Source organism: Acartia tonsa, chromosome 2 (genome assembly GCF_053477335.1).
Source record: "Acartia tonsa isolate MP-2025a chromosome 2, ASM5347733v1, whole genome shotgun sequence".
NCBI lineage: Eukaryota > Metazoa > Arthropoda > Copepoda > Calanoida > Acartiidae > Acartia > Acartia tonsa.
Window position 1 is genome coordinate 24,397,462 of NC_137261.1, and position 26,081 is coordinate 24,423,542.

The 26,081-nt window shown below is 31.7% G+C and overlaps 1 protein-coding gene across 1 annotated transcript in view; it reads right to left on the bottom strand.

The window, feature by feature from the left end:
- Positions 1-5,170: 5,170 nt before the first annotated feature.
- LOC145307249 (uncharacterized) overlaps positions 5,171-26,081 on the bottom strand; it is a 31,942-nt gene continuing 11,031 nt past the window's right edge. Inside the window, exons 4-17 of the mRNA XM_080149622.1 lie at positions 25,450-25,530; positions 24,797-24,878; positions 23,478-23,548; positions 22,852-22,953; positions 21,102-21,154; positions 15,177-15,301; positions 14,990-15,084; positions 14,679-14,777; positions 10,701-10,729; positions 9,594-9,667; positions 6,942-7,021; positions 6,465-6,519; positions 5,922-5,994; positions 5,171-5,549 (exon numbers count right to left, since the gene is read on the bottom strand). Of these exons, the coding sequence (XP_080005748.1) occupies positions 5,383-5,549; positions 5,922-5,994; positions 6,465-6,519; positions 6,942-7,021; positions 9,594-9,667; positions 10,701-10,729; positions 14,679-14,777; positions 14,990-15,084; positions 15,177-15,301; positions 21,102-21,154; positions 22,852-22,953; positions 23,478-23,548; positions 24,797-24,878; positions 25,450-25,530 (1,186 nt within the window). The 3' untranslated portion in view covers positions 5,171-5,382. The remainder of the gene's footprint in view (positions 5,550-5,921; positions 5,995-6,464; positions 6,520-6,941; positions 7,022-9,593; positions 9,668-10,700; positions 10,730-14,678; positions 14,778-14,989; positions 15,085-15,176; positions 15,302-21,101; positions 21,155-22,851; positions 22,954-23,477; positions 23,549-24,796; positions 24,879-25,449; positions 25,531-26,081) is intronic.

The following is a 26,081-nucleotide window of genomic DNA, read 5'->3' on the forward strand; positions in this document are numbered from 1 at the left end:
TCCTTCACCCTTTTATTTAACAACCTTTGTTTTTAGGTCCTTTTTTACTTATAAATTTCAAACGGCTGTAATTTTTTTTATTTTTGAAGCTAGAATAAATTTTTTTTTGCAGAAAATGTTTATCTTTATGTAAATTTTATATTTGAAACATCAAACTATAATTTCAGCGGCAGCAGCTGTACTTGGCAGCTGCCAGCCGCCGCAGTCGGCGGTCGGCGGGAAAACGGCGGCGGATCTTTATGAAATTTTAAAACAGTATGTAGACATGTAAGATAAGCTTAAGTTTGAAATTTGAAGTCTCTAAGTATAAATTGCGGCCACAGGAGTCTTTTAAAGATTTCTGGAGACCTGGAGGATCAGGACCTGCAGGATCATACCTGGAACCTAAAATTGACTTGAACACCTGTATTTAATATGAGGATGTACTACTAGAGGATATTTTAGTATTTTGGTAAGATAAAATGCTTTGTTTAAGTCAAAAAAATATTTTTGCTCTTTACCTGGATGACCCTGCCAGGTTTGCTGGCATCCTGTGCCCGCCAGGATGGAGATATTTAAAAAATTTCAACTCTCAGTTATGTCTCATACCCACACTTAAAACGTCAAGCAGTTTGGGCTCTTTACCTTTCACACACAGAAAATGAGATAGAAAAAACCGGATGGGGGGGCGTTCAACGCCCCCCCCCCCCCGACCGTTAAGGGTTAAGAGGCTAGTTTAGAATTAGGATATAGGATAGTTCAACGTCTAAAAATCAAACCAATCCTAAACACATTTTTTTCTTCCTTTATTTAAATTACATTTAAAAAATAATCCAGCAATTTATCTCAACCCAAAGTGTAAAAAAGTTTCGGTGTTAAAATGATAAAAGGAGCTTTCACTTGAGTTAATTTGATAAAGAAGAAATGTAATTGGAAAGAAAGGGTGAGGTTAGATTAGGGTTGGTACATAGATAATAAAAGAGAGTGGCATTTAGGTAGTTATATTATAGTATCAAAATTCATAGTCAACAAAGAACAAAAGGGAAATGTACTTTTAAGAAAGGAAGTAGATTTGTAAAGAAGATTCATCGCTTTGAAACATGCAACATTTCAAATTAGGATTAAGTCTTGTCCCAAAAAAATCAACAGTATTTAGATATTATTTTGATTATTAATCTGCTAAAAATGTTCAACCCATGAATGTTTGTAAGGGGGAGTCCAAACCCATCATTAAATTTGAAGCACCCTACCTTCTCCTTTTAACTCCCTCGAGGTTTATACAAAAACACTGTTCACGCCACTTGTTCAATATTCGAGCTGTAATTTATAAAACAATTTTATTTTATGTTTATCAGCGGCTATACTAAGGTCAAACTAACACAAATAATTAATAAAACAAATACAAGAAAAGACAACAGTTATTTCTCGTAATCATTCGAATCCGGTTCTCATCCATACGAAAAAAACTATGTCTAGCATCGTATTACATCCAGCTACGAACATAAGAATGTACAATCATAAGATTAAAACCAGTTCTTTTAGCCGGTGCCTTCGGCACCCCGGGGCTAAAAAAACTAGTTTTAGTCTCATAATTGTACATTCTATATCTGCGGAAAGCCGTTTATAATACGATGCGAGAAATAACTATTATCGCATTGTATTGTAGACAGGTTTCCCTCATTGAACAATCGATCATTTTTCTACAATCATAATTATTGATTAAAAAGTTTGCACACTACTAGTTCATTGTGATGGAAAGTTCGAGATTGCATTGCTTGATTCATTTTACACATTTTATTTTATCAGTAATGTTTGATAATATTGAATTAGATATTTAAATAATATTAGGAATTTATTGAATACCAGCCAAAACCAGTAAAACTTACAACAAATATTAAATTTCTATAATTAAAAGACAAATTAATATTCACAATAAAGAATTTTCTAAATTCTAGCTTTAAATTCTTGGTCTCTCAAAATTAAATTAATCAATATAAAACATAAACATTCATGAAAAGCTTTAACAATAATTTTGAATGTACTAATCCTCGAAATGTAGCTTTTAGACAAAAACAAATAAATCATTGAGTTTAATTAAGTAAATGTTTTTTAGTCTTATTTTTATAATAAATTTTCCTATTTAAAGATTTTTAGATAATATATAAAACCATTTTATGAGTTTACCTGATTCTGTAATTAAATATATTTTTTGATTAGGAAAATTCAAACTAGCTTTTTTATAACGCAGATACACGATGACATATTTGTTATCCAACAGAAATGTACAACACACAAACAAACATAATGGGTAATCTTATTCTATTCTTTTTTGTTCAAAAATGTTTGTTTACTTGTCTTAAATAGGATTTACTTATTGTTGAAATTGTAATACAAATTGTAATAATTTAAAACCATTACAAAATTTAATGCTTTATAATATGGTTTGGTGATTTAAAATGTAAACCGTGAGCTTTTGAATCAGAGTGTATGTACATACGTATAACAGATATTTTGAATAAGCCAAATACATTCCAAGATTCATTGAGAAAATTCTCTATTTTGTGCATGGACCTCTAAATGCCCATTATTAACCTTTAGTATAATATTTCTTGATTATTAGGAGATGAGAATTTAGCGCCAGAATATAATCTATCAAAACATCTTCTTCATAATTAGTGAACATTTCAATTTCTTATAATTTTTAAGAAGTTATTGTAATAGTTTAGCTCTCTTGTTTCTTATGACAGCAATCAATTTACCACCCTTTGCACTGTCCTTCCTTGATAACATATTGTTGTATAATAAGGAGCAGAATTTACTTATTTTAAAAGATTATTTTATGATGCTAAGGAGGGGTTTTAATTTAGTCTAATTTCAATATTTAAGAATATACAGATTGATTCTAAATATCTGATTTACAATAGAATTGAATGTGTGGTGGGGTCGGGGTGGGGTATATAGGTCATCAGATAAGCTCTAAGCCAGGGATAAGTATTCAGCTAATTTTTGATAGAGCGTACGTTTGTTGTCGATATAATGGCCGTTTTTCCGTTGGGTGCCTTAAACATTTGGGCGCTATTCCTCAAATTGCTTAGTAGAGCACAGAATCCTCTAATTTATTCTTGATGAATTAAAATTATGTGGAGGTGTGTAGTTTTTTTGTTTGTTTATTATCTATGTTATATTGAGTGCTGGGTAGCTCCTCAGGGTTAGGGCATCGCAGGTAAAGGCCCTACTACAGGGTTATGATCCCAGCAAGGGTTCTTTGTCTATTGTCTTTCCATGTCCTTGATGTTTTTGAAAATATATTTACTAAAATTTGGTGAATGTGTCGTGTGTACAATAGCATATTTGCAAGTTAAATGTTAAAGCTCAAATATAAACTTAAATTTCAAGACCGTTTACTTGTGTAGAATGTTATGTAATGTTAAAAGTTTAGGACGTTTAAATATCTGTATTGTCTGCTAAATTGATCAAAAGAAGCACAATATAATATTACATTAAAAGGAATATAGAAACGGTCTTTTGAATATCGTCAAGTACACACGATGACACATTCATGCACACCAGTGTGATTCTTTATATAAATGGTACTTTTTTATGTTTTTAATTTAGGGATTGTTATTTATTTTGATCACTTTTAATTATTGAAAAGTCATGTTTATATATTCTGACTTTATCTTAAATTTTAATACAATTTTGATGAAGTTAAATATAAAAAGTAAAACAAGTTTCTGATTTCCATTAGTGTCAGGAATAAAGGGAGAGGATAATGGAGATAAATCACCAACCCCTAACCTATAAATATAATTACTCCTTTGGTAGATTAGAATAGTTGGAATCCAATCCTAAACAAACCTTTCCCCCAAACAATTTTAAGCTCACCAATATCAGAACGAGTTGAATAATTATTTACAATCCCTTGTTTTAACTTCTCTCTCTCTCTTTCTGATTAATTTAAAACTAAGAATGCTAAAGTTTGCTAATTCCTCCATTAATATTTCACACCAGATATTATTTTTCAAAAAAGACTTAACTTCCCCCTTCACTTCCAGATTAAAATTGAACAGCTACCTTATATCTTTTGTATGTATGAAAATCCTTCTTTTCATGAAATTCTAATATTTCAAGACAAGCTTAAAAGCCATTTAATGATTGCTCGAAAACCTGGAGGATCGGGACCTGCTGGTACATAACTGGCTTGAAATTGACTTGAATACCTATATATCATATCAGGATATACTACTATAGAATGATTTAGTATTTTGGTAACATAAAATGCTTTGTTTAAGTAAAAAAGGGTAAAATAACATATACAATCTGATATTTTTTCGGTATTTTTTTTACTTTTACTACTTTTTTTTATAATATTGATTCCTAGAATGTACGCGCTAAAATTATTAAATATTAACTGACATATCTATGAGAATATCATCCAATTTCCTTAGAAAAACAATCATTTCATTGAATAAATAGTTTTTTATTTCATATCTATCTATTGTTTTTACAAATATTACTTGAGACTTCTTTCCCTGTTATTTTAGTATTATAGCAGTACAGTCTCGGAAAATAGTATTTACATTTTTACATTGCTTTCTTATATAAACCTTTCGCAAATTCAACCATATCAATACTCTTGCTTTTTGTTGAAATATGAAATCAATACTTGTTAAGCAAAAACAATTCTATTACTGTGACCTTATATTATAAAGTTTTCATAATAATGGCACATTGTTATAATAATGTATTAAGTATAGACGTATAACCCAGACAACTACATGGATCCTGTGTTGGGGATCTTATACGTCTGTTAGCAAATTGTTTTCTGCTCTTTTTATCGACTTGGCTGTGTTAATATTTACGACGATATTGAGTAATAATCAAAAACTCAATTTAAGTCCACAGTATGGCGACATACAGTTATTTAACTCCTTCCCGCTTTATTATTTTATTTTAACATTGTTATAAGGAAGACTCTGTATCATTTAACACATGTTTTATAGGCCATACTATTTATAAACGTTATTGTGTAAGAAAGAAGAGTAGATGTATTAGTCTAAAATGTCAATAAAAAGGCTACCAGCTTAATTTTTGGTTATTAGGTTATTCTTGTAAGGGAAGTTATTAGGAAAGTTTTATAAAAAGAGTTTTAACAAGTACTCTCCCCTGGAGCCCATATTAAATTAAAAAATTAAATAAAACTATATTTATTCAATTTAAAATATCCTAATACTGATTGGTGGAATCACATAAAAATTAAGGTATGCATTTATAAAAATGATAATTTTATAATTTAGGTTGACAATGACAAATTGACTTAGAAGATTAGCATATACATACATGTGGTAGATATATATTAATTATCTTGTGATTCCAGCTAATATTTCTACATATCCATATCATTTAATCACTCATATATTCAAAACGATCATCAACACCTTTCTGCTGGGGAGGACCAGCAAAGTTTACCTCTCCCTCCATAGGTTCCAGGTTATTGAAGGTTCTCAGAGCTCTCAAATATCCAGGCAGGGTAAACATTGCAAAGATTCCAAAGGCCAGTAAAATGAAGGCTTAACAAAAATGGATTATTAGATTATCATGGTAAAAATTTGATAAAAAGTCTCTATTCTAGTTATTATTTTAATTTCTTTACTTGTCGCCATCGTATTGTAGCATCATGTTATAAGTAACTAATACAGAAAAAAGAAAACTTCAACCGAATTTTAATTTTAAAAACAAAAAAAAATATTTTGAAAAAGTATTTTAACAATCTATAATCTCTTTGATATTTAGGTAACTAAAAGACCATATGAATATCTGATATGATCTCAACCGATTTTTTTGTTATTTCAATTAGTTAAAGAAAGGATATCAAATTAATCTCGCAAGGTTAGAGTCTACATTCTTAACGACAGCAAGAATATTTATTAATCAAATCAAACCTGATCCAACAACAATAAGAATGATAACCCATGGCTTTGATATCTCTATATCATTACATTCATCAACATACATCTAAATAAAAACTCATTGAGGCGTTCTTCTTTGTTTACTAGAAATTTTTTAGAAGTTTAAATAAAATGATTAAAGTATATATGACTTTTACTAAATTTTAAATTCGAAACTTTTTATTTCTGTAGTGCTTAGGAATTTGATTGTCCTTGTGTGAATATGATTACATTTTGTGTTACAATTTACATTTGCCAAAAGTATATATACGACAAGGATAAAAGCATTCATGAAAGTGAAGCTCTTAAACTGTAGGACAAACGAACATTAACACTTGTAGAGTTTCAGAACTGAAAAAGCAGAATAATAAATGTTTTAGTCTAATGCAAGTAAATTTGTTTTAAAAACTACTTAAATGCAAGCTACAGATGGACCAGCCCTTCTTATTGAAAAGCTTCGCTTTTAAAAATAATCCATAATGAAGAGTGAGGAAATATTTGTAGATTACAGCGTTCTGTGAAAATTTAAAAAAATACCTTAACAGCATTTAGCTCCTTTGTTAAATCTTTTAGGCTGTCTTTTACAAGTTCCCTAAATTGTTAATTATCATTTTCATTTATAGAACTGTTTCAAAAATGTTCTTAAATACTTTGTCTCATTATTTTTATTTTATTTTTGGGTTTTTAACACTTCCTTTAGGAATACTAATTTATTCTAGCGTAAATGATTTCTGTTTCAGATTTTTCAGAGGTTTCTCTTAAAATGCCTTGCCTTGCCCTATTTTAAAATATTTTTTTTTTTAAATTGAACAGGGTAGTTCTTCATTTTAATATTCTATTTCTTTTAGATTAGGTTTTATTGACAGATAAATGCACGCAGGGTTAGGGCCCCCTGCCTGGCTGAGACATAGGGAAATTTTCATTTCAAAATTAAGGGATCCTGGTTTTCTCTACACTTTCTTATACTCATATTTTACAAGGTATTGCCATTTATGGCCCCATATTCCTGCTTACCTAAATTGCCCAGTTCTTGAAAGGCCATCTGTAGTACTACAAATAGTCGTTGGAGATACATTTGTCAAATCAGCATCTATCTAAAAATATAAGAATAAAATAATAAATATATTGACAATCTATTTTTTAGTAACACTTGTTTAAGGGCTGAGATTTCTAAACAAAACAAAATAAAATAGGTAGTATACGTATATTTGAATTTTAAAAATATAAGTACAATATTTGCTCAAGTTTTACAAATATGCTGAACTAATAGATATTATAATAAAGAAAACTAAAATTTATAGATATAAAAATGCTACTCTTTGCTGAATTGCTCTATTATAAGAGATAAAATTAGAAGCATTTTAGGATTGAACACATCTGTAAATAAAACAATTTGTAATAAAAAATATATAAATACTTGTGAGTTGGTAATTAGATGAAAAATTTATATTTATTTATCTTTTTACGTGGCCTATTTCTACATGATTTAGATTCTGCTAAATAAATTTTCTTTGGAATATCTTAATAATCTAGTTTCCAGTTCTTGGAATAATAGTTATTCTCTCACATATACATATAGAGTTATAGACACAGGTAATTTTCAGTTGTATGTCTAGTCTCTTTTATATCTATTGTGTAAGAATTGGACAAGTTTTACATTTGCTGGCCCACCAAACTTGGATGACAATCTTGTATGCAAAATACCATGACTAAGGTTAGTAACAAATTTATTTAAGGATAGGGCAACAACAGAAAAATCAACTTTTACATCTAAAAGTAATAATTTAAAAATATCTAAAATATACATAGTTTGTAGCAATTTTGTTAGATTTTTCTAGCCCACTTTCTTTAAAATTTCAACTTATGTAAATAAAACTTTTATAGTTACCTAAAAACATGATTCACACAAGTTTTATGATTTTTACAAAAAAAGAACGAAATAAAAACTTGCTAATACTTTATATCTGTGAGTAAAATATAATAAAGTATAAATTTCAAATATGGTAATGCTACATACCTATATGAAAATGGATGTGTAGTCAAAAATTCAATCAGGTTAAAATAAAAAAAGGATAAAAAATAAAGCAAATAAACTAATTTACTGCACCTGATTTAATGCTTTTAAATATCTTAAATTTTTGAGGTGTGTTGTTATCTTTAAGGTTATGTTAGGTTAAATAATATACAGAATATAATGTTTTTTACTCTGCATGGTTCGAGCTCTGTACCATAATGTACACATTCTATTATTTTTTTACATTTTGTCTTTGCATAACAACTGTCCCTTTCCTGAAATAAGTTGGAAAAGTCAGAACTTTGAGTACATAAAAGTTTGATCATATAGTATATTTCCTTGAAAATGGTCATATCTACATTTACTTGTTAGCATTTAACCTGTATTTAACTCTGCATATTTACAGTAGCCTTACTCAAAATTTACTTTTTTAGTAACAAAATAGATAGAATAAAATCTAACTTTGTTCAATTGCATCAAGATTGTCAAATTCACTCCCTTTTCGTTTTTATCGATTTTTATTGATTCAGAAAGAAATAAGATAATATGATCTTTACCTGGACACACCCTCTGTCAATATCATCAGTCATCCAACAATAACTTCTATACAGTATATAATATGATCTATACCTGGACACACCCTCTGTCAATATCATCAGTCATCCAACAAGACATTCTATACAGTATGTAATATGATATATACCTGGACACACCCTCTGTCAATATCATCAGTCATAAAACAATACCTTCTATACAGTATATAATATGATCTCTACCTGGACACACCCTCTGTCAATATAATCAGTCATCCAACAGTACTCTCTTCACAGTATATAATATGAACTCTACCTGGACACACCCTCTGTCAATATAATCAGTCATCCAACAAAACTCTCTTCACAGTATATAATATGATCTCTACCTGGACACACCCTCTGTCAATATCATCAGTCATAAAACATGACCTTCTACACAGTATATAATATGATCTATACCTGGACACACCCTCTTTCAATATCATCAGTCATCCAACAAGACATTCTATACAGTATGTAATATGATATATACCTGGACACACCCTCTGTCAATATCATCAGTCATAAAACAATACCTTCTATACAGCATATAATATGATCTCTACCTGGACACACCCTCTGTCAATATAATCAGTCATCCAACAGTACTCTCTTCACAGTATATAATATGATCTCTACCTGGACACACCCTCTGTCAATATAATCAGTCATCCAACAAAACTCTCTTCACAGTATATAATATGATCACTACCTGGACACACCCTCTGTCAATATCATCAGTCATCCAACATGACCTTCTACACAGTATATAATATGATCTCTACCTGGACACACCCTCTGTCAATATAATCAGTCATCCAACAAAACTCTCTTCACAGTATATAATATGATCTCTACCTGGACACACCCTCTGTCAATATAATCAGTCATCCAACAAAACTCTCTTCACAGTATATAATATGATCACTACCTGGACACACCCTCTGTCAATATCATCAGTCATCCAACAAAACTCTCTTCACAGTATATAATATGATCTCTACCTGGACACACCCTCTGTCAATATCATCAGTCATCCAACATGACCTTCTACACAGTATATAATATGATCTCTACCTGGACACACCCTCTGTCAATATCATCAGTCATCCAACATGACCTTCTGCAGGACACTGTATTGCTCAGAGTAACTGAATAAGTAAAAGGTTAAAATCAATTATCGCTGTGTGTGTTTCTCGTTTTTAGGATAAATTAGGATTAAAAAAGTAGAAAACACTATGGAGACTATATTTTTTGTTTCTTTATATATGTGCTTTGTGCATTACATATTGTAAATCAAAACATTGGTAGTTTATATTAAAACAAACTGTGTAATACTGTACAAATTTCAATTGCCAATTTCATTGTAAATGTTTAAAATGTTAATTGGTTTTCTTTTCAAAAAAATTTAACAAATTGGAAAAACACACATAGACAGAACAAAGTATTCTGAAAACAAATTGCAAGATTCATGAGCTTTAAAAATAAGGAAAATACAGAAGTTTTTAAGTAAAAAACTACCTAAAAACAAAGGTTGTTAAATTATAGGGCGAAGGAAGCAAAAATGACTTTGACTCACTTATAGTCACAGGAGACATGCATAATTTTTAAAAGCGAAGCTTTTCTATAATTAGGGTCGGTCCGTACGTCCGTCCATCCGAGATAGATAGCTTTTATTCGTTAATTTAGGCATGTTAGAATTGTCCTATCGATTTCAAACTTTGCATGATGATTCCTGTAGTAGTTGGGTACGATTTAGAAAGCGTAGCAACTCTATAATCATTACCAGAATGTCCGTACGTCCATTTTAAACATGTTGATTTTTCTACTTTTTTAACAATAAATTTTCAAGTTTTTTAATTATCCGTTTGATCTGATTTTTGGTATATTGATTCCTGGGACAACAAAGAACAATATCATAAGCGAAGCAACTCTATAATCAAGTCCAAAAATGTAAGTATTTCCATAAACATTATCCTGTTTTTAAGCAGTTTTTCAACAAATTTACCTACAATTTTGATTCGACATTTATACATTTATGTTCCGATTTTTCAGTTCAGATACTATACAAGGGTTTATGTCCGTTTGTCCTACCGTTTCAGTGCTTCGCTTTTATGGATGTTGTCATCCTTGTTTATTTATATTTTGTTTTTCAGACCAGCTATCTCTGTCCTTGTGACATACCTGAGTCTCCAGGGGGTAGATTACAAAACCTAAACAAAATAAAAACTTTTAGAATAATTCTCCCTGTCCTCATGGCCAAAGGTAGGATTAGATTAAGATTTAAATTGAAGATGAGTTATTTAAATGGAGAAAATTTCTGTTTTTAATAAGAAACATTTAGTTGCTTTTCTTTTCATTCTATAAAAGTATTCTTTAAATGTCACACATGTAGTTAATTTGATGATATGAACAAAATGAAGATAACAGAATTTAACAATAATTATAATATGTAATATCTTGCTGCAAATTAGCTTCATCAAAAATAAAATTCTGTAAAATTAGTTAATAATACTTTTATTTCGATTTAATTTTTTTTATTGGGAATGGACAGTTTAGGATTGTTCCAATCGCGAAATATTTATTTTAACTCAAAATTTTAACACATAATTTTAAGTTTAAATGTTTGGGCTTATAAATAATTCATGACGTCATGCTTTCCAAACTTTCTTTGACAGTTCTTAAAGAACATTTTTTACAAATGAATAAATTCTTGTTTTATATAACTGTTTAAAACAGAACATTTATCATGTATTTTTTAAATTTAAAAAAAATCGTTTTGAGACTCTCCATCAATAAAGGCGAAGCCACTACTTAAAGATGTAAGATATGAAAACCCTGATTCTATGAACAAATTAGAAAACAACTCTTGAAGTAAAAACACCTGCTCCTATGTAACTAATATTTGGTAGATTTTTTATGTAAAACACTAATTGAAAACTACCAAAATTATCACATAATATCTATATGATGGTCATTTTTAATGCTATATTTGAAAGATTTTTCATAGAATTATAATCATTGTAGTAGTAATTCTTCATTTTATCATTGTTATATATACTGTCAAATTACCTCTTTTCAAAACTTATATAGCCCATTATAGCTATAAAAGCTTTTCTAATATACTATACAGTTTACAAACTGATAAAAATTGTGTGTCAACACAAGGCTACTGAGTATAACAGGGAGGAATGTAAATGTGCAATGTTTGTTTCTCATTCCAAATCAGGGCAAAAATGTTGACGTTCAATCAATGTCGCAACTAGATGCACATCTACAAATAGCATAATATCATATCAAGGCATTCATTTTCCACGATTTATGTCGCCTCTAAGAAATTGAATAAAAATTATTTTGATTGAAGTACTACCGTCATAATAACAAATATTTATTAGAAAAGTGTAGGAGCCGTGAATTTTTAAAATATCCCCAAAAAGAAAAGTGAGGTTGTAAAAAAACTTAGAGGAGATTAACTTTTTCTCAGGACTAGATTTTTTTGGGAGATATCACTACCCTCCGCTGATTGTGTTAAATCTTCCTTGGCAATTTTTGAGTGATCGGTTACATCGTTTACAAGATCTTACTGGACTAATCGATTAAATTGAAATCTATTTAGTTTTTTTTTTGTAGATTTGTTAGGACATCTGAAATGTTTAAGTTGATGTAATTATGTTTGCAACAGAAAACTTCTTTATTTTCTTTATTTATCTTTTATTCATTAAGCTCAAAGGATAGTCCATAATTTACACTTATTAATTAAAATAGGTCATAATTCTTGTCTTATCGTAAGTCGGCCATTGCAGGGATATAAAGGAGTAACAAAATGGCCAATAAATTGATGTACATTCCCAATGATGATACACAAAATTACCCATTCTGTACAACTAAATGAACAAACCAATCAAAATGCAAATTTTCAAGGTTGTTGAGACATCGGATAAGAAAGCGATGTTATATAATTTTGCGGACTAGCCCAATAAACAGTTCAATGTCCCCTCCCTCCATGAGACCATTGTCATTAGAGTTAGACTCTTAACTTTTAACGATCGGGGGGGGGGGGGGGGCGTTGAACGCCCCCCCATCCGGTTTTTTCTATCTCATTTTCTGTGTGTGAAAGATAAAGAGCCCAAACTGCGTGACTTTTTAAGTTTGGGTATGACACATAACTGAGAGTTGGAATTTTTTGAATATCTCCATCCTGGCGGGCACAGGATGCCAGCAAACCTGGCAGGGTCATCCAGGTAAAGAGCAAAAATATTTTTTTGACTTAAACAAAGTATTTTATCTTGCCAAAATACTAAAATATCCTCTAGTAGTACATCTTTATATGAAATACAGGTGTTCAAGTCAATTTCAGGTTCCAGGTATGATCCTGCAGGTCCTGATCCTCCAGGTCTCCAGAAATCTTTAAAAGGCTCCTGTGGCCTCAATTTTTGACTTAGAGACTTCAAATTTTAAACTTAAGCTTTTCTTACATGTCTACATAACGTTTTAAAATTTCATAAAGATCCACCGCCGTTTTCCCGCCGACCGCCGACTGCGGCGGCTGGCAGCTGCCAAGTACAGCTGCGGCCGCTGAAATTTATATTTTGACATTTCAAATATAAAATTTACATAAAGATAAACATTTTCTGCAAAAAAAATTGTTCTTCTAGCTTCTAAAATAAGAAAATTACAGCCGTTTGAAATTTTTAAGTAAAAAAGGACCTAAAAACAAAGGTTGTTAAATAAAAGGGTGAAGGAAGCGGAAATTGACTTTGACTGTTAAGGGTTAAAAATCAATATCTATCTATCGCCAATCTCTATTACAAGCTAGTTAATCAAGGTTCGGACAAGGCATCTAAAATTGCAGGTAAAAGCACTTGAGTCAATTGACGCAGCTTTATATTCCAAGATATCTACGTATAAATATAGTACACAGATATATAGGATTCTCTTTGTTTTATCTTGAAAGCAAAACTTGACCCAAAGTTTCTAGTTTGCTTGCATATTAGATTTGTTTATGTGTGTGTGTAAGAGTATAGTAAGTGTGTGTTTGTTTGTTTACAAGTTTTTTTTGCACGTAAATGCATGCGCAGTTTTTTTCTCCTGCGCTATTTGTCTGATAAATCATTAGACTTATAAATTCTCAATGTTTATACGTTTTTTATTCTTGGAATATGAGGAAAAGCAACACACAGAGCAGTAACTCATCGTATTTTATTAATTCAGAAGAAAAGAAAAATTTGGGAAACCAATTTCCTGTCTATAAAACATCATTTTGTACCTTTTAGTTGCAAATATTAAAAGTACAAAGATCTTCAAAATTCAAGATCAGGGAAAGTAAAATTTAATAAAAATTAGGAATCATTAAAACTCAGCGATGATAAAAGTTTAATAGGTATTTTCTTCTTACATTTAAGTATCTGATAAATAAATTTTAGTTTATTGTATTTTTATATGCTGTTTTTCAATTTAATAAAAGAAAGTAAATATATATAGTAAACTGCATTACTTAAACAAAGAAGAGGAATGGTCTGTAAAAATCTACTAATATTTTAAATCTTTTGTTTAGGTTTAAATTGCAATATACTGTTGCATGCCTGTTCAGTTTGCAAATTTTAAATACGTAGCATCTCTACATATGCATACTTTCTTTTCATCTATGAGTAGCTACACTGTAAAGGAGAACCATATCAGTTCAGACAGACAAACATACAGCCAGACAGAAATGCTTTTACTTTATTATAAGGATGTATGTCCAATTTTTTTTCTTATTTTTAAAACCAATAGAAACTGCACATGTTCATGGTTATGCTAGAAAAATAAATTCAACGTGGAATCATTTAATATGTACAATTTTTTAGATGCTCTAAGCACATTTTAATAGAGGCAATTTTGTTTTTACTTTTAGTAATTTAATGTTTTTAATCGCCAATGCTAAGCTCCTTTGATTATTTTGATCCAGGATTTTTTTGCATTTCTTCACTTCAAAAAGTAAAACCGAATAAACAAGAAAAAAAGTTTCACTGTAAAGTTAAATTTAAATTTATAAAGTTATATTTTCGAAAGTTTAATTCCAAATCTCATGTTTTGAAATTGGCAATTTAACCATCTGAATATATTTCTCAGTAATTTCTGCAAATAATTTTGCTACCAAAAAATAAACTGATTCTTACTTACCCTTTCAGAATATTATCCAGATAAGCTTGTAGAGATCCCATATTTTCTTTTACAAATTTGTTTTCATTTACTCCCAGAACCATGATTTTAACAATCTCCCTAAATTATAAACAAATTATCTCAAATGTTAAATATTAAATATCAAGTGAAACCTTTTGAACTAATACTGAGTTTTGGTTTTCACTTTAGTTTTTTTTTTTGGTATTAACCTATATTCTGTTGTTGTAGTTGATGCTATAGTTGTTGTTGTTGGTACCAACCTATATTCTATTGTTGTAGTTGGTGCTATAGTTGTTGTTGTTAGTACTAACCTATACTCTGTTGTTGTAGTTGGTGCTATAGTTGTAGTTGTGGTTGGGACTGGCTCCTCTCCAACATTCCAAGACAGACTTCCATTTCTTTCTTCCTAAATAATTCCCAGATGTTTTTTTCCAGTTTCTGTCTGTTTATCATTAACAAGTTTATAGTAGAGTTAACTGAATTTATCAAAATACTTACTCTAGGCGCAGATAAAGTGACAATTTGAATATTAGCAAAACTGGTTTTTGTTTGAACCACCAAAGGTTGTAAGTCTCCATAGACCATATGACCATAACCATCTTCTGTGCTTACTACCATGTAACCTAAAAAAATATACAAAATAAATTATAATTTAAAAAACAAGAAAAAAAATTTAATCAAGGTGAATTGTATTAAAAATAAACACCTCCTGATTTTTAAAGTTTCTTTCTAGTTGGATTTTAAATTTTATATTTCTTTAAAATTATGTTAATGAAATCAAAATGACAATAGAAAACAACCAGATGCCGTTTTAATCATCAGAATCTGAAGCTTTAATAAGCTTTTTCTTATGTTCCTAAAGATTTCTAAAAGTTATAAGAATTTGTATCTAAGATGCAATCTTTGTATTACATAAATTTTTAATGTGTTTATAAATTTGTGTTGTGTCTATTTACCTATCCAAACTCTTTTCATTATAGGATTACAAGGGCGCCATGGCCTCCAAAATTTAGATAAACTTTATCAAGTATTTTAGTGAAAGTATTCCAGTTATAAAGGATCAATTAATTTTTTTTTTATCCTTTTCATTGTTCATGGCACATTCAGAATTATGGAGGTTAAATACATATCTGCTTAGTGATCAAGCTTTGTTTATATACTAAAATCAATAGGCTTTAATATGTCTCAAATATTAGTTAAGTAGATAGTAAATTTATGTTTAAAATTATTTTGGATGCAAAAGGAAAACTCTAAAGGTTTAATGTTTTTTTTTTTTCACTGTTATTATGTTGTCCAATTGTACATTGGTATACTTCATAAAAAGAGTATATTTTAAAAGTACATCTGCAAAAAAAAAAATAAAAAATATCTATATTTTTACTATGTAATGATAACTTTATTCTTGATAGATATATTAAGTACATGTACAGTGAAGGTTTAAGAAAGGTATTATGAAAAAGAAAATACACGAAGATTTGAGAAAACTAATTTCTAATTCTTAACGATACTTTCATTATCTATATTTCTAACATAAAATATATCATGAATTTTCGCCAGTCATTAACAAAGATTATTTATTAAACTTTATTATTTAGATACCCTAACCATTTCCCTGGGTTGTATACTCCCTTTTATAAATTCATTCATCTAGCTCACAGAGGATTTACTAGGGTCAATACAGCCGCCTGTTTCTAAAGTTGATGATTTCAATAGAAGCACAGCAATATAACAGACAGCTGTTACATAAAATAATAAAATGACACAGCTCATTGGCGGTCTAGCAATAGCTTTGCTATATTTCTCAAGCCATGGCACACCCCTCCTTAACCAAACTTTAAATTAAAAAAATTTCCCAAACATTCGGACAATTGGGCGTTCAAATAGGACCTAGTGGTAGTTAGAATCAGTTAAGAACAAAATCCCAGCCGTTCCTTCTTGCCAGATATCGCCATTTTAAGATTTTTAGTAAAATTGCACTAAATATCCAAATACAAACCTAAATCTACTTTTATTTTTTTAGTATAATTTTAGTGAGACAGCTCAATAACAGAGAATCTTTGCTCCTGTGGCTAAACTTACTGCCTGGAGTCCCTAACAGAGAGTGCCTTTATGTGTTAACAAAAGTAGGGATTCGAACCCATTCCCAAAACTAACCAAAGTGGAATAGCTGTGTATTACAGCATTAGGTCAGTATTTTCACCACTGACAGGTGGAAGGCAAGGCCTATCCTAACCAGAAACCCGATCATTCACCCACAGGCCCTACATGCACCACATGTTTAGTGGGGTGTTCACCCGCACCCATGGATTGGGTAGGTTGAGACCTAATGGTGCCCACAGGCTCCCATTAACCCTGCCATTTGGGCAAAGCTTAGAATAATGTCACACACCTGGCCCCACCTGGCTTGTGCCCTGTCCATGAGATGCTTCCCTGCTAATCATAGATCAGCACAGCGGCCATGGAAGGATAGCTGCAGGTGGTGGGCCGCATACCTTTACTCAAGATGCAAGTTAACCCTATTCTGATTTTGATCCTCCAGGAGATCATGGTAGTGTGCATCTTGAACTATCCCCAGAGCCTGGGAGGGTTCTTTCTGAGGGAGTTGGGGACACCATTACTGTTTGACAAACCCAAGCTGATGGTATGGATCAATAGGGAGAGTAGCCATGGTCGCCCCCACTCACATTAAGCAAGTGGTCACAGCCCTGCCAAGCCTGGGGAAGGCCTAGAGCCCCTTCCACAAACAGCTGCTAAAGACAAGAAGCCCTCTAGCTGAAAAATCAACTGTCTGGCCAGGGCAGCTTTCATGGGGCCACAGCCCTTGTCCCCATCGACTTTCATGAGGTCAAGTAGCACCTGTTCAGAGCTGACTGATGACCAGGATATGGGTAGCATGAAGTTCTTGGCCATTCCCATCAAGATAGGGGCCCGGGCCCCTTAAAAGGTAAAACTGAACAGGGGCTATTCTTAGTTGTACACCCCCATGGTGTTCAATGTGCCTCCAGGAGGTGCGACTGCATCAAATGGCCTCCCAGGAGAGAGATGGTGGTCAAGACCAGGCCTAACTTTCCAGTGCAGGGGACCTCAGGTAAAACTTTAACAAGGAGCTGAACCTGCTGATCACCAACAACAGCTAGAAGGTATCCAAAGGGGCATGCATTGCCTGATCCCAATAATGTAATTTACAGCTATTCCACCATGGATAGTTTCAAACAGTAACTGTGTCCCCAACTCATGCATTGCTTAATGTGAATGAGGGCGACCATGGCTACTCTCCCTATTGATCCATACCATCAGCTCGGGTTTGTCAAACAGTAATGGTGTCCCCAACTCCCTCAGAAAGAACCCTCCCAGGCTCTGGGGATAGTTCAAGATGCACACTACCATGATCTCCTGGAGGATAAAGATCAGGGTAGTGCTAACTTGCATCTTGAGCAAAGGTATGCGGCCCACCACCTGCAGCTATTCTTCCATGGCGGCTGTGCTGATCTGTGATTGGCAGGGAAGCATCTCATGGACAGGGCACAAGCCAGGTGTGTAACATCACTCTGAGCTTGACCCAAATGGCAGGGTTCATGGGAGTCTGAGGGCACCATTGGGTCTCAACCTGCTTAATCCATAGGTGCAGGTGAACAACACCCCAGAAAACAAGTAGACCTCCAAGGTGCTTCACTGGGGCCTGTGGGTGAATGATCGGGTTTTTGGTTAGGATTGCCCTTGCCTTCCATCTGTTAGTGGTGAAAATACTAACCTAATGCTGTAATACACAGCTATTCCACATTAGTTAGTTTTGGGAATGGGTTCGAATCCCTACTTGTGTTAACACATAAAGGCACTCTCTGTTAGGGACACCAGGCAGTCAGTTTGGCCACAGGAGCAAAGATACTCTGTTTTGGGACTGTCTCACTAAAATTATACTAAAAAATTTAAAGAAGATTTAAGTTTGTATTTGGATATTTAGTCCAATTTTACTAAAAATCTTAAAATGGCGATATCTGGCAAGAAGGAACGGCTGGGATTTTGTTCTCAACTGATTCTAAAGGGTGAGCAAAAAAAATGCGTAGATTTTTAAAATTCAAATTGCGCGGCTTGTGTAAATGGTAGAAAAAAGGCACGCATATTGTAAAAACCGCTAAGAAGTCTATTTTTAGGAAATATAAAAATGATTCCTATGCTATGTATAGTTTAGGAGCTACGTGTTAAAATGTCCCAACTGACTTAAAACTTGAATTGCGAGTAAATTTTGGGACATTTTACCATCTGGCTCCTAGATTATTTGTAGCACAGGAACCATTCTTATATTTCCAAAAAATACAGTTCATAGCGGTTCTAACGGTATGCGTAACATTTTTCTTCTATTAACACAAGCCGCGCAATTTGAAATTAAAAAATGTAGGCATCTCTTTTTGCAAAATATCTTCTCTAATTTTTAGTTATATTTTAAAATTTACTCGCAAGTCAAGTTTTACATCAGTTTGGACATTTTAACACGTAGCTCCTAAACTATACATAGCATAGGAATCATTTTTATATTTCCTTTATTTAACTTAATATATAGAATTTTATTTATTTTTGTGATATACACAATTTTTGTCAAAAAAAGTGTAGAATATAGAATTTTATATTTTTTGTGTCTAATATACAAAATTTAATCTGATACCAAAAAGGCACCCAATAAGTCAAAAAAGTGTACAACAGTACAATATAAAATTGGACACTTTGTCCCGAAAAAAATACAATTTTCATGAACAATGAGCAGTCTCTACTCTGTTACGTCAAAGTAAAAGTATTTTCCTAAACATTCTATTTGTTTTGTAGATTGCAAGTTCCCTGTCCCAGGTTAAAACTGTAGACAAACTCTTTGAAGCTTTATGCAAAGGAATTGGCGCATCTTTTTGACCCCATTCTCAAGGGGGGAAGTTTTTTCTTAAGTTTTTACTTTTACTACTTTTACTGTTTACCCTATTTTAGATGTTTCTATATTTTAAACGTGTGATTTTTTGGAATATCTTTTTTTAGAAATCGGTTTCCTATGGGATCGAAAGCCATTATTGCATCTATCTCTTGTTTTGTTTGATTCTAAATAAGAGGCGAATCGTTCCTATAATTGTTGATATTATTTAGAAGGTTGTAGAGTGCCAAATTTTATTTCAAATCTATTACATTAATGTAAAAATAAATAACAAAAATTTGAAGGAGGAAAAAAACTACGAGTTTATTTTTTTTGTGTTTAATCTTCTTGCACACACAAATTTGTAGAGAATCATTACATCAAAACTCCTGCTAAAATAGATACTCTGTCTTTAAGACCCCCATACTTTTTTTCCCTAATACTGATTAAAATGTTTAAAATATGTTTAACCCTAAATGTTTTACCCCTAAATGTGTAAGTGAAAAATTGCCTAGGTTTTCAGATAGCACAAATCTGCCACTTAACTTAAAATTATTTTAGGATCGATCGATCCTGACAGCAATAGTTTCTGAGATAGGAGGGGAGGCGTTAGATGCCCCCCTCCCTTCCTCCTGGAATAATAATTACTTGAACGCCCCCCGGAATAGGGTTAAAAGGTAGAAAAAAGATTCATGAATCATATTCTAAATATAAAATATTGTATCTTGTAAAAAAAATGTACAAATAAAAGAGAAACATTTTCGTGTTTAAAACTTATGACGACAGAATTTTAAAGCAAAACCTGCAAATAATCATTTTTCAAAGCAGAGAATTTGGTGGCTTAACTATGTAAGGATGAGAAACACAAACAAAATATTTTAAAAAGAGATGATTATTATGAGTAGATCAGGGCATATTAAGATTTGGGTTGTTATTCAGTAAAAATCTATTAATCTATTTGGATTGGCAGATTAATGTGTGGATTGAGTGAAAAAGTTCGTTGATATTCAGGAAATCCCTTTGCTATTACTAAGAAAAGTCTAAACATAATCATGTCCTAGAAGAAGTTGTACAAAGTTTGAAACACCAGATATTGTAAAGGCTCCAAATGCCTCAGCTTAGTTTTATTTTCTACAATGTTACAATTTCTAAAGAATCTGTTTTAAAAAGAAAAAACAAAAAGGTATTAGAACCCACGCAGTTAAAAAGTTCATAAGAAATATATTCATTATTAGCTGTAAACGTCTCAAAAAAGTATTGAGGATAAAAGAATAGACTTAAATTTATATATCTGATTTTCATATTGACATTTTGTTACTTTTATATAAAGATTGGGCATTTAAATTTGCTTTAAAAGCCTTCCTTTCATCTTTATTAAAAAGCACAACATTTTCTCTTTTAAAAAAAAATATTTAGAAAGTAGGGGAATAATTAGGAGATATAGAAACTTGTTATGAATGGTAAAGAAGATAGGTTTACCTATTTAATTGACAAACTGTATCATATACATGCACCATTTATATTAATCTTACCTTGTAGAGGATCAGCCATGGGTGTAGTGAAAGCAAAGATTTGGGTATCATCTCTTTATACAAAATATATTTTAATCATCAAATTTATCAATAAGTTTGTTTTTAAGGGTAGGTTTTGATAGGTAGATTTATGAACCATCAAATAAACTAAAATAAAAAAAAATTAGCGTGGTTGCTTTCACCCCCAAATCTCAAGGGCCCCTAGAGGCCCATAGGGGCGTATCCGCTAGTATAAAACATATTTGGATACAGGTAATTCGATTACACATAATCTTATGTGATTCTAGGGAAGAAGAAAAATCAGCCTGTTACGTCATGAAAACGAGGGATTATCCATCTCTTTTTTAGGGGTTTTCTTTGCCACTTCTCCTCTCCTTTCCTCATCCCTCATTTTTATGACGTCATTAAGGGACTTCTTTGTCGATTCTTATTATAACCAACAAGTCCTTGAGATCTAATAATAGATAATTAGATTGTATGTAATGACATATCTTATTATAATTTCTTCATGCAATTTTGTAATCTCAAATCAGAAAGTATATACAGAAAGGGGTAGGGACATGAAGTTTTATAATTTTCTTATTTAATGCTTTCAAAACTTTCAAACCTTAGAGAGACCTTTTTTTATCAAATTGTATTTTATAATGTCAGTCAATAAAATATAATAGAAACCATGAATTATTTGAAAGAAGGTATATCTATGTCCTAATATTCTAAAGAATACTTGAATCCCTTACTGGTTAGTCCGTGACATCATATCTTTTTCAGTTTCTTCCTAAAGATTTGACGCTTTCCCTGAAATCGCCTTCCCGCACTGAAAACCCACCCCGCTTATTTTATTTAAATTCAGAATGAAGAGAGGTTATATTTTTTTCATGCTTAACCACTGCCAAATACCATATTTGTATAACATGTTCTAACCTGACCTAAAGTATTAAAAAAACAAATAAAAACTAATACCCTACTTTTTAAAATTTCGTTCAAAATAAGTGGGGCTGGGAGGGTTGTGCTCGACTAGGCACTTTGAAGGAAAATACCGATTTATTTGGAATATATATATATTAAATATGCAAAGGAAAAAATATCTTGTTTCCTTTTTCTAGGAACCTTCATTTTATTGACAAGATGGATAGGTTTACTGGAATGTTGAAGAAAAAAATGGTTTGAATTATATGAAATAATTTTTAGGGATTAAAAAAATTTATATCCTATTTATTACGTAGTGAGCTTTTATGTCTGTAGCTAAGGATCTTAATAACTGATGAACCGATGTGGTTCTCCTTTTCATTGGAGCTTCTTGTAGTTCAGGAAAGTTTTTACTATATTTTTTATTCGGGAATTGGAGGGTATCTCAACTCTCCCAAGAAAAAACTACAACCCCCTCAAAAAATCTTTTTCACTTCTTTTCTAAACTTAAATTAAAAATGAGGGAGGGGTCTAATTATCCCCCTTCCCACTTTAAGTGCCTCAGAAGCTTCTAGGGGCGTAACCGCTAGTCCCTAAAGAAATGAAATCTTTATGTGTATGTCTGTCTGTAGCTTAGGATTTCGCTAACTGTTGGGTGGATATGGTTCTCCTATACAGTAAAGCTTCTAATAGGTTCCGAGAAGGTTTAAACTAAACGTTTTTTGTTTTACTTTTGAAACTGAAATTGAAAGTTGAGTAAATAAACCTCACATCCTCAATCACCACCCCCCCCCCCCCCCCCACCAACATTCAAAAGAGTAAATGAGATGATTAAAAGTTTTGCCCGTTGAAACTGAAGGTCTGCAGAGAGTTTGGTGCAGATTCAATTCTGGTGGCATTCTCATTGTAGGTAAAGCTTTCCTCTCTGCTTGTAAACATCACACAACTACAATGTTAACAAAGTTAATCAATTACAAAAATAAATATAGTAGATCTAGATCCCATCTCAGAAATTTTGACCAATAAGAACACATGAAATGAACGATCCGGTCATATAATTAGTTAGAATGCTTTCACATTTTGGTACGAAAGGTTATTGTTTTTTTTTATCCATGTATATATTAGTCATATATAAGTAGTTTTATTTCTTAGAATAAAAGCTAGCTTTTAGGAAATTATTATACCATCCGAAAATTCAATCGTTTTACTTAAAATTAGGGGTTAATCGGTCTAGACTGGATCTTTCTAAACATAATACAAACTGACAATTAGGAATATAAACTTCCTGTTACTTTATGACTTATCGACAGACGTACAAACGAACCAAGCAACATAACAATGTTTATCTCTATACCACACAAAAAAAACACAAAAGAAAAAAAGTAGTTGGAATCACATGAAAGAATATAACCAATCCTAATTCAGCGATAGAGTATTTAATACCACCTAATCCATAAAACTAAAAATTACCTAGCTTTCAAGGAGAACTTGCAATCTAAAGCAAAGGTGACAAAAACCTCACTGGACTGCGAAATTATTTCCTAAAGTTTTAAATTTATGGGGTTAAAACTACTTTTAATAGTTTTCTTGGTTATCACACGAACATTTTACTAAAGTTGGTTCATGTCCTAATAATTCATCCCGTTCGATCGAAAATAATAAGTAGTAGAATGTAAATTTTTCTGCTTTTCATGAATATCCAACACAATTAGATTTGATTGGATTTTGATTATGTAGATCATATAAGCAGTAAGATATATAAGTTTTCCGGAATTTTAATGTTAGGGGGAGATTTGAAATCTGCATCAAATTTTAAGGAATTTTTATAAAATTCGTTTTTTGTATAATTCTTTATCTAAAAGCGGAAATGCATTTTAAGTTAATTAATTTTGACCAATAGGATAGGTGGATTTTAAACTACTGGTTGAATGATGTATGCCATCCAATCAGAGCGCAGATTTTTAAATCCACCAATCACAGATGCCAAAATTAATTAACTTAAATTGCATTTCCGCTTTTAGATAAAGAATTATAGAAAAAACGAATTTAATAAAAAAAATCCTCAAAATTTGATGCAGATTTCAAATCTCCCCCTAAAGAGTTAAGACTCTAGGGGGCTAGGTGTCGCTTCAGGTACTAGGTAACTAGACCTCTCTCCACGCACCTTGAAACATACATACAATACTTATGATTGCGGTGTAAAGCGTCCATTCACCCATCAGACAACCAACTCTCTGAGATGCACGACCTTTGTCTGAGAAGTCCCAACTGTGCATGGTAGCGAGTTGCGCCTGTTTTGGGCCAAGGCATTCCCCCCACTCTAACTATTTACGTCGCGCATCTGACATAGTAGCAGTGGGAACCATTTTCAACGTCTTTAGTTATGACGCGGTGTCAGGCCGAGATTCGAACCTATCACCTTCCCGACGACGAGAGGATGCGCTACATGTATAGCCACGGTCGCGGGTAAAAATCTCCCCCTAACTTTAAAATTCCGGAAAACTTATATATCTTAATAAGCAGTCTATGTTACTATTGGATATAATTATTCCTGTTAAAAAATAATAGATAACGAAATTGTCTGCCCATTGTAGTCAAATGTAAATGTGTCCATCAAATAAACAGTTTACACATGGTTGAAAATAAATAAAAGTTTAAATAGACCAAGTTCTTGATGGTAAAAAACGTAAACAAGGATAACAACATCCTAGAGCAGGGAATGCTGTTTTTTTTTAAAGAATATATATTTTCTTTTTAACCATTATGGATAGAATGAAAATGATATTTACCTTATTTAGATTATTATTAGAACTAAAATAGAAAGTGTTGTAATAGTCTTCTAGGTCTCCTATCTTTATTTTCTCGGACAGACTAGAATTAAAATGATAATAGTTATTTCTTGCATCGTATTATAAACAGCTTTCCGCGGATATATAATGTACAATTATAATCTTACAACCAGTTTTTTTAGCCCTTATATGCCAAAGGCACGAGCTTCGACTTAAATTAGTGTATTTTAATTGAAGGGAAGTTATTTATCGCATCGTGTTATAGACAGCTCTCCGTGTATATTAAAATGAAAAGTTAAAAGATTAAAACCAGTTTTTGGCCCTGAGTGTCCGATGTCCAAGGCTAACGAAATTCCTAATTTCAATTCAGTTTTAGTAGAAATACTAGTGGACATTTTAAACAAAGATATAATTTTGTGAATTGGCACAACATTTTTTAAAAAAAAGTGCTTATTTTTTTCAAGTATTTTCAGTAAAGTTATGTGTAATGGTTTATTCAAATACTCTTATAACTCTCATAATTAAGAACACTATGACTTTACAAGAGCATTTGACTAAACTGTTACACACAATTTTACAGAAAATACATTGTAAAAATGACCCCCTATTAATCATTGATTATAACAAAATTTAAATAAATGTTATTGGCATACCTTAGACTACAATCTTTTCCATTAGGATTATCTCCAGCAGTAAGGGCCACCTTCACTAAAGCATTCTCACAAGCACGCACACTAAAATTATTAATATCAAATTATATTATACTTAAGTGGTTTCGCCCCTAGCCTCTACGGGCTTTGCCCAAAGAGGTAATTCAAAAAAAAAGTATTCCTGGTGCTGCTAATTTTATGTGAAGTAGTTTCCCAAGAAATTATTTTTTTTTGTTGGGGGCGGAGGAAAAATTCCTTTTTTGGTGGTGTCCTACCCCCCAAAAAAATAGGTTAAAACCACCACAGGACCAATAGGTATATACCCTGAAGAGTAGAATCTGATCGGTTCAGTGGTTACTGAGATCTTAAGCTTCAGACGGACAGACATCAAGCTACTTTGTATTATAGATTATTGTATTAAATTTTCAGTCTAAAATTTCATTCAAAATTTGCTGGAGACCTGGAGGATCATATATGCAACCTGTGATAGGCCTTGATGTTTTATATTTCTATAAGGTTTTAGGGATCATATGAAGGAAATGAAGTCATTCCTAAAAAGGACAGAAATTGCCTTCAAAAGGAAGAAGTGACATTTAGGAAGGTGATTTTTATTCTCTTTTTCAGATATGTGAAAA